This window comes from Haplochromis burtoni, unplaced genomic scaffold (assembly GCF_018398535.1).
Source record: "Haplochromis burtoni strain Fernald_Lab_line unplaced genomic scaffold, NCSU_Asbu1 Contig_535, whole genome shotgun sequence".
Lineage (NCBI taxonomy): Eukaryota > Metazoa > Chordata > Actinopteri > Cichliformes > Cichlidae > Haplochromis > Haplochromis burtoni.
Genome location: NW_024582896.1, coordinates 158660 through 168829, shown reverse-complemented (window position 1 = coordinate 168829; position 10170 = coordinate 158660). Strand labels below are relative to the sequence as shown.

Below are 10170 nucleotides of genomic sequence, written 5' to 3'. Positions count from 1 at the left end.
AGTGAACAGAAAAATACATGCCCAAACTATAGAATTGTGGATGCTCCGTTGCTTATCAGAAACCCATCCTGCGGGGAGTTTGATGTTAAACAGATTTGTGCACGGGGACAGAGCTGTTCCTCGGCGTGACCAACTCTTTTAAGGCATTCATTAGAGTCCGGCTTCCTTTCAACGCGATTCGCCACACAGCTTACCCGGCTTATACCCTCACCCATAGACAGTTACAGATGAGGCACATGTGAAAAAATATATTGCGCTGAACACATCTCCTACAAAGTGTCTGAGCATGGAGAAGGGGGTAGTCAGCTGCCACTTGAAAGAGCAGAAAAAGACTTGGTACAGTACAAGCTGGTGGCACGCATATGCACTAACGCCGAGACACCCGGTGCGTCAATCATTTAGCAGGAGTGTGTGTGGTGACAGCTGGTTATAGCTCGACTAGGTGTGTCTATCAGTGATTCAGGTATAGGGACTTACAAAGCTAAAGATGAATGTGACTGTATATCTTTCTTGTTTAATGATAATTTAGACTCTTTGTGTCTCCGCACTGTCTGGAGAGAACAGACCCGAAGCGAGAAACTCGTAAACCTTCCCGGGGTTTTATAGCAACGGGGGAAGCAATTTCAGTATGCTATTTTTTAGTTTATTTTCTACTCTGTCCATTGTAGGTGCGTAGTCGTTACTCTGAAAAGTGGTGAAAGTGAACCCCCACAGGGCGGGGTTTTTACCCCCCACACACACACACACACACTTTATCCCTTTCCTCCCTCTTGCGCCTCCCCTTTCCTCTCTTTTCGGAGTTTGAGTGGCTACCAGCCAGCTTTTGATTTAAGGATCGTTTGTCTTTCCCGGGATGTGAAAAAAGGGTCGTGGCTGATCTACAACTAGTTCGTTTGAGGCGGTTATTTTGGGCAACTCTGTGTGCAGAGGCACCTCAAATAGAGAGGGGGAGCGAAAGAGAGCGCACGGCGCACAGACCAGAGGCAGGGAGGAGAGAGAGAAAGGCGCACAGATTTCAGTGGAACTCCGCTGGTTCCCCCGCACACTGGATGCGCGCAACAGATCTGTATGACAACGGAGTACAGACAGAAACACATTCGGATGGTTTTATGGCAATTATTGCAACTTAAGCAAGCTTACATTTAACAATCGGGTGTTTTTCCCCTTGCCCAGTGGAGAAAGCAATGCTACTGAATCAGCGAGCTCATCATTTAATAAGTTGAAACTGGAACAGATCTCCACTGCATTTTGCCGTAATTCTTTTGGACTTATTTCGGAGTTCAGCAAAATACAAAGGAGACCAAAATGAAGGGGCTCTTTCTACGAAGAATGTGGAAAGTTCTGGCGGTGTTGGCACTGGTGACGCAGCACATCACTGGCAAGACACTGAAATATCAGATTTATGAGGAGCAGAAGGTTGGCACTGTCATTGCCCGCTTAAAAGAAGACGTCGCGGATGTCCTGGCTAAACTTCCAAGCTCGGTGCCGCTCCGCTTTAGAGCTATGCAACGAGGAAGCTCGTCTTTCTTCAATGTGCGCGAGCAGGACGGAGAAATCAGCATCAAGACCAAAATTGATCGCGAGAAACTCTGCGAAAAGAATCTGAATTGTTCCATTCAGTTCGACGTGCTAACACTCCCCACTGAGCACCTCCAGCTGTTTCTCATCGAGGTGGAGGTGTTGGACATTAACGACAACGCACCTCAGTTCGCTCGCGCCGTGATCCCAATTGAGATTTCCGAGAGCGCGGCCGTGGGAGCGCGCATTCCCCTGGACAGCGCCACAGACCCCGATGTCGGGGAGAATTCACTGTACTCGTATGCCTTAGAACCAAACAACTTCTTTAAGCTTGACATTCAGTCTAGGACTGATGGGGTTAAATATGCTGAGCTGGTGGTGCTAAGGGAGCTCGATCGGGAGGAGCGCTCTGGTTACGAACTTCAATACACGGCCTCTGACAGGGGCGTTCCCCCGAGAACGGGTTCGACCCTCCTTAAAATCAGTGTTACTGACTCAAACGATAACAGTCCGGTTTTTGAAAAGTCGTCATATGTCATCAATCTGCCAGAAAATTCACCTGTTGGCACTCTGCTCATTGACTTAAACGCAACGGACGCGGATGAGGGCACAAACGCCAAAATAGTCTACTCATTTAGCAGTCATGTTTCTCCGAAAATAATGGAGACATTCAAAATTAACCCCGACAGCGGTCACCTGACTCTCATCAGGCGCGTGGATCACGAGACTGCTAATTCTTATGATATCGATGTGCAAGCACAGGACATGGGTCCAAACTCCATGCCCGCTCACTGCAAGATCCTGGTCAAAGTGGTAGACATCAACGACAACAAACCTGACATCAGCATCACTCTCATGTCTTCCCAGGGGAATGGAGATGCAGCTTACGTATCTGAAGCTTCGCCTTTGGACACATTTGTTGCTTTGGTCAGGGTAGAGGACTTGGACTCTGGACTGAATGGGGAGGTGGAGTGCAAGCTTCATGGTCAAGGCTACTTCAAATTGCAGAAAACATATGAGAACAACTACATGATTTTGACCAATGTGACTCTAGACAGAGAGAAGAGGTCAGAGTTCAGCCTGACTGTGGTGGCAGAGGATCGAGGGACTCCAAGTCTTTCTACTGTCAAACATTTCACTGTGCATGTAACTGATGAAAATGACAACCCACCACGTTTTGAGAAGGGGCAATATGAGATCTTTAAATCAGAGAACAATGCCCCTGGAGCATATCTGACGTCCATCTTGGCCACTGACCCTGACCTGGATTCTAATGGGCAGGTGAGCTACTCCATCTTGGAGAACTCTGTTCACGGCAGTTCTATCTCCACCTATGTCACCATTGACCCCTCTAATGGCGCTATCTATGCACTGCGCACATTTGATCGAGAGGATGTTAGCCGTATAGCCTTTATTGTGCAAGCAAAGGATGCAGGAAAACCAGCACTGCTCAGCAATGCCACAGTTATTCTGAACATTCTGGATGAAAATGACAACCCTCCAGTTATTGTGGTCCCTCAGCTGTGGAACTTCACTGCAGATGTGCCTGCTTCAAAGTTTACAGAGGCTGGACACTTAATAACTGTGGTTAGGGCAACTGATAGAGATACAGGAGTCAATGCTGAGCTCATTTGCTCTATAGTCAGTGGCAACGAAGAAGGATTCTTCTTGATTGAGCCACGAACATGTGAGATTCATGCCAATGCTAGTCTGGATAACTTCCCCCATGACCATGCAGAGCTGACTGTTGTGGTCAGAGATCAAGGAAGTGAGAGTCTCAGTGCTAAGGCCGTTCTGAAAATCACTCTCCATGAGACCATTGAGAACCACGGGTCAGTAACAGACCAAGGAGAGCCTTCACTTGATGTATCTCTGATTATCATCATCTCCTTGGGAGCCATCTGCGTCGCACTCATGTTTATCATGGTGGTGTTTGCTTCTCGCTGTAACCGGGAGAAAAAGGACACCAGGCACTCCTATAACTGCAGGGTAGCAGAATCCACCCACCAGCACCACCCAAAGAAGCCCTCACGCCAAATCCACAAAGGTGATATAACCTTGGTCCCCACAGTGAACGGCACTCTCCCAATCAGAGCCCACCACCGCTCCCCTTCAGCCACACCTCCCATGGAACGAGCCCAGATAGGGAGCAGGCAGAACCACCACAGTCGCCAATCCCTGAACAGCCTAGTGACCATTTCGTCCAATCATATTCCAGAGAGCTTTGCCCTGGAACTGGCACACACAACTCCACCAGTTGAGGTAAGTGCGCACACACACACACACACACACACACACACACACACACACACACACACACACACACAACACACACACAACACACAATTACTCAGATACTCAAAGTGATCCCACAGCCCCTTTCCAAATTTTCTTTCTCAGTGTTTCTCCCTCTCTCAAGCACACACACACACACACACACACACACACACACACACACACACACACACACACACACACACCCACACACACACACACACACACACACACACACACACACACACACCAGCCTTCTCATCCTCACACAGCTGTCCCTGTTTGAGCAAATTAACTCATCATTTCCATGACAGTGACTTAATCAACACTGCCCTGTAGTTCAAACTGATTCTCATTAAAAACTGTTGATGATTATAGACGTGTCTTTGTCTTTACCTTGTTTACACCCTGTCACCATTACCTCCATCATGACCATGACTCACCCCCCCAGTCATATGTCTACATATTCATCTAGACTCACCCTCAACCCCCCCTTTTTGTTTTAACATCATCCATTTTGTCTCATCCATTTTTAGCAGCCCCTCCATCATCCATTTTGTGTTTACTCATCCATTATTTTGTCTTCTGTGTTGTTTGTCTCTCTTTTCCCCTTCCTCAATTCTCCATCTGTAATTCATCCCCCCCTTTCTGTTTCTTTTTGTTTGTTTTATTTTGTTTGTTTTGTCATTTTTTTTGGGATGTAGCAAGTCTCACAGCTTCTGTCCATGCTCCATCAGGGCCAGTACCAGCCCAGACCCAGTTTCCGTGGCAACAAATACTCGCGCAGCTACAGGTAATTTACCCCCCACCCCCCAGCCACCCCTTCCCCCCCAAAAAGATTATCTTTTGTTTACTTTTTAAACCTCTTGTTTTTCATTGTGTCTGACATTTGTCAACAACCCGTTGTGCAGGTTTCCCTGTCAGTTGATCAGTTACATGTAGATCATGACTTGATGGTGTCCAAATGTTTTTTGTTTTTTTTTTTCATATTCTAATTGTCATACCAATGTCTTCTGTTCTAAGTGTGAAACCCTTAGATGTCTGAATATCACAAAAATTCCTTTGTGCTAAAAGGAGCTCAGGTTATAAAGTCTGCATCCATCACTGCTTTCATCATAATATCTGATTATGTTCTTTGGATGATATATTTATTGATACCCTAGTGGCTGCTATGATTTATTTATGGAAGCAATTTACCTGCGTGTAGAATTAATGGGTTAAGGCTTGTCACAAGTTTTGACAGATTCCAGAAACAGCCCTAAGTTTGATATAATTTGCTTGTCACTAATCTTCTCTAAGGACAGACTGATTTGTTTAACCTGCAAAACAGAATGTGCCACCTGTGTTTGTCCAAAGTGTAAAATTCTACTACTTACTTTCAGACTATACTTATATGTGTTCATAGTCTTTTTTTTAATGGCTTCTCACAGGTATGCGTTACAAGACATGGACAAGTTCAGCCTGAAGGACAGTGGCCGTGGGGACAGCGAGGCGGGGGACAGTGATTGTGACATGGGACGGGAATCCCCCGTGGACAGACTGCTGCTGGGGGAGGGCTTTTCTGACCTGATGCACCTTGAAATGCACCATCGACTCCACCCAGGTGAGATTTTGGTGATGCAACCCACCTCTTCAGCCTATGTCCCTGTGTAAAATGACACCTTTTCCTGTTTTGCGTCACCTTCATAACAGCATGACTAGGTGCCAGTCAGCTGACTTACATACCCAACACCTTCTATTGCAGCAACTCACACTCAAATATTGCTTCACCATCCAGAGCATAATTGCACCTCAGTTTTATTGTACTTTGCAGAAGTTGTCAGTTGTAGGTTTCTGACTAATTCCGCGTCTTGCTTCACTTTGAGTCAGTTGAAATGGCCATTTTCCACTCATGATCTTAGAAATAAGCGATTTCTTTCTCAGTTCAAATTGAAAATGAGCTACAACTGAAACAAGCTGTCTTCCTGCGGACCGCACCTAGGCACCCAGTGTACTGCCTCCCTGACAAATTTCAGCACCATGGACAGCACCAGGCCTAAGCCCATTATTTGTCTGTACACCTGCCTTTACAGCCACTCCATTCACCCTGTTTCCAACACAATCCCTATTGTACTCAGCCCCATTCTTCCACACAGCCCTCATTTCCACGCTCGTTATCACACTGAGAGAGGTTACAGTGTGTCTGGCTGTTACTGTGTGTGTGGTTGTGTGTGTGTGTTATCTGCCCCTAAGATAGAGTCGTGTCTGTAAAATCCTCCCTGGAGCGGAGATGAGTCGCCTGTCACTCATCGGTATGCGTCTCAGAGTGCTGTTTTTTTTCCCCTCCTTCTTTTTCTTTTCTTTCTCTTTTTTTCCCCCTGGTGAGTGACAGTGGTGCACTTTCATGTCTGAACTGAGGAGAATTCATAGTAATTGCTTTTAGAATTATGTTATTCTCTCTCTTACTGACTCCATCCTTCTTTTGCTTTCTGCTTCGTGAGATCCTGAGGATCTCTCGCCCTCTCTCTCTTTCGCTCCCTCATTTTGTTAATGTATTACAATCTTTACAGAGATTGGTGGATGTGGACAGTCCTGCTGTATCTTATTTTTGTTCTCCCTTTGAAAATGACTTGGAGGTGTTGGAACCCTTCTCCCCCCTTTCTCTTCTGCTATCTTTTATGCTAATATAAAAGAAAAAGGAGGGGAAGACGATAATGGGCTGAGAGGGAGGATTACCACTGTTTCTCTTCAGTAGATTTAATTTGTTTAGATTTTTCTATTTAGATGGGCAAATGTGCTTTTTCATGCTGGATAGGATAAAAGAACAAACAAGCAAATCCCTGCCTCAGTCTTGTAGTTGGAAGATGTGGACATACTTGGAAGTGCAGCCAAATATTACATTAATAGCTGCCTATGATGCCATTTGGGTGGGATCTGACACTTGTCTATTTGTTTATTTAAATCCTGTCATAGTCTTCATACCTGGCACTACCTGGAACTCTAAACAGGAATATGAAGAGACTGAGAGAAAAATAAATAAATAAAAAACCTACAAAGCAGAGCCGTGATTTTGATTTTAATGAAAGACTGAAGTGGTGCACCATGAAATATTAATTAGGTATTGTACATGGATCATTCTAACAGAATAAGGCATGGCTCGTCAGACTCAACAGCATCCCTGCTCCTTAAAGAAATCAGCACCTTGTCCTCCTGCTGAACTGTGTATCACTTCAAATATAACACTTTCACCCCTCTTTACTTCAGTCTTAGGCTTTGTGGCTTGTATTATTCAGGGGTGTTGACATTTTCCGTACCAATTGACAAACATAAAAAAACAAACAAAAAATGGTTTTGTCTGAGGATTTTTAAACATATGATTTTTTTGAGTTGTTTTGCAGACTTTTTGTTGTTACTTTGCCTGATGCATGACGAATGTCCTAAAGATTTTTGTAGTTGAACCGTCTCTTGACTCAGTGTCCTTTTTTTTGTTTTGTTTTCTGCTTTAGCTATGAGACTGTGCACGGATGAATGTCGTGTCCTGGGACACTCTGACCAGTGCTGGATGCCTCCTCTTTCCTCCCCTGCTTCCTCTGCTGACTACCGCAACAACATGTACATCCCTGGGGAGGAGTCCTCCCAGCAGCCTCAGCTCGATGATGACCAGTCCTCCGTTGACTCGGAGCGCCGCAAGAGCTTCTCTACTTTTGGCAAAGAATCTGGGAATGAAGAGGAAGGAGCTGGAGGTGTTGTCTCTGGAGCAGGAGGTGATGTGTGTGCAGCTGGAGGAGGGGCTGGCTCCCTCCTCACAGAGATGAACTCTGTGTTTCAGCGACTCCTACCCCCTAATATGGACTCTTATGTCGAATGCACTGAAACAAGCCCAACCTCATCGTCATCAACCACTGAGAGAGGAAATGGACGAAGTGGCAACATTGTTGGTAACCACAGTAACAACGCTGTTCCCCAGGACAACCGGAGAGGGTTGCTGCCAGGTGGTAAAGGTCCCAGTTACCCCCCAGGGGTGGCTGCATGGGCAGCCAATACTCACTATCTAAACCCAGGAAGTGGGTCTGGAAATGGGACTAACCATGTTTCCTCCTCCCCTTCTTCTTCTACTTCTTCCTCATCCTCACCCTCAACTTCGACTCCCACCTCCACCAGTGGCCAGCCTCCACACTTAAAGTGGCTGCCAGCAATGGAGGAAATTCCAGAGAATTATGAGGAAGATGACTTTGATGGTGTTTTCCATCAGGGTCACCAGAGTGGCAAGCGTAGCGAGAACCGCCACGAGGCTGGCATGGATGCAAGCGAGCTGGTCCAAGAGATCAACAAACTGCTGCAGGATGTCAGGCAAAACTAGAGAAAAAGAGAAGGCATAGCATTGTTTCACTGTGTGATATGAAGAAATATTTCACCACATTATGGTAAATGCGTGTTCCTTGTGCCAACATTAAAAAAGAAGAAAAAAAAGTTCACATTCACTGTAATGCTCGTCTTGTTTATTTTTAACAGATTTTCTCCTTACCTTTCAGTGCTGAGAGAAAGGTAAAAAAAACAGCACTGAAGTTGTGATCTGGGTGACTTAAAAGCATCAAAGTGAGCACTGAAAGAACAGATTGCTCAAAGTTGCTTGAATGAGTGATTTCAAAAGGAAATCCACCGACAAAAACTGTACCCTTTCTTCATTTGTAATGTTTACAGCAGCGTGAAGAGACTCCACAGGGAGAAAGCAACAGTTGTGTGATCTAATTTCTGCTCTTACAGTGTACAATATTGTACAGTGTCTGTGGAAAACGGCAAACCCACTTGAATATTGTGCTATGTCTCCTGTTTTGTTATTATGGAATGTAACTGTACAATTTGATCTTTGTATTTTAAAAATACTCTTTTTTACTTCTATATATTTATATGTGTCCATGTATGTTTGTACAGAAAAAGAAAAGAAAATGTCTATTTTTTATATTTGTCACTGCATGTCTTGATATCACTCAATGTGTCTCTTTTCCTCTGCCCTGTTTATTTTCTAAACAACTGTATTTAATTTTGTTATTGAATGTGTGTGTGCATATTGAAAATAGTCACATCCCAATGCAGTTCCATGTTGGAAGTGAGTTTTGTATGGTAACATTGTGACCAGTGGACGATAAATAAAGTGGAGGGATTCATAAAAGTGTTTGAAAATTATTCTTGGTGCCTGAGGTTTTCAGTAATTACTTTCATTTACATTTATTCTTTCATTTCATTTCTCTTGAATTCCTTACTGAGTACTTGCATTTGCCCCATCTGTCTCTTACCTCCCCCTAATGCTCAGCATTGGAATTGCAGCACCCTGTGCGCACAGAGCCAAAATCTCATGTATGCTGTCTAGGCAGACCTTCCCCAGGCCCCATTATATCATGATTCACATGCATGACTCTACTCATAAACATGCTATTAGTGGTGAATTTATTCCCAGATGAACTCTTTAGATTTAAATGCATTTAGGCATTAATTTACTTTCAGATTAGCGGTTCTCTTTCTCACTGTCTCTCATCTGTGAAAGCATAATGCTTCTGGTAAATATGCTTAGCAAATGAACAGCATCTGATAATAGCTGCATATGACGAGAAATTAAAATCATGGGATTGTACAACTCTGCCATATGGACTCATAACACAATTAGGAGAAAGTATGAAGTGAGCTTTTGCCCTCCCCTCACTTCCTCTGCTCATGATTGGGAGAGCTTATCTTTGGTTGATACACTCATAAGCAAGAACACTCAATTTTAAAACACACACACACCCAGGAGAAAATAAGTTTAATTTAAAAGCGCAAAAAAATCAAACAACCTAGGCTAAATGAAGCAATTAACCTCATGAAACAGAGTTTTAACAAGGTAAAGGTTAGAATTTGCATACACATACACACACACAGCCATAAGGTAGACACAAGTAACATCTACACACCTGCAAAACAAGATCGCGAACACAGACACACATGAAAACAGGAGAATGGCTAAAGCATGTACACATGAAAACACCTAATAATGAAGTCATTTGTCTTCATCATTAAAAGACTCCAAGCGTCAATTACAACAAGCACTGTATGTGTGTGTGTGTGCGCAAAGGAAACTAAAGCATGCTTGTAATAAATTTAGGTTAGCTTACTGAAAGCTAATCCAGATTCATGTATCTGTAACAGTATTTAGATGACAGGCCTATCCACCATATATCCTACTAGCCATCAGCTCAATTGTTTTAAACTAATGTCACTGAAGATTATGGCTTGATGCCATTCACATGTTTATATGACAAGTATCCTACAAGACTTCAGTCAGCCGCCAACTGGGTTAATTTAACATAAGTAGCTTTGAGGCAACACAAGCCTACTAAAGAACTCTAATTAACCTGTTATATCTTG

The 10170-nt window shown here is 44.0% G+C and overlaps 1 protein-coding gene across 2 annotated transcripts; it reads left to right on the top strand.

The window, feature by feature from the left end:
- The first annotated feature begins 798 nt into the window (after positions 1–798).
- On the top strand, positions 799–9214 carry LOC102310325 (protocadherin-18). 2 transcript variants are annotated; one of them, XM_005947574.3, is made up of 4 exons: positions 799–3780; positions 4497–4585; positions 5223–5395; positions 7278–9214. In XM_005947574.3, the coding sequence occupies exons 1-4, from the start codon at positions 1306–1308 to the stop codon at positions 8129–8131; spliced, it is 3591 nt and encodes a 1196-aa protein (XP_005947636.1). In that variant the 5' UTR covers positions 799–1305; the 3' UTR covers positions 8132–9214. The 2 variants fall into 2 exon arrangements, with proteins under 2 accessions (XP_005947636.1, XP_005947637.1); XM_005947575.3 differs by having other exon boundaries at positions 4530–4585; positions 7278–9213.
- Positions 9215–10170: the final 956 nt, after the last annotated feature.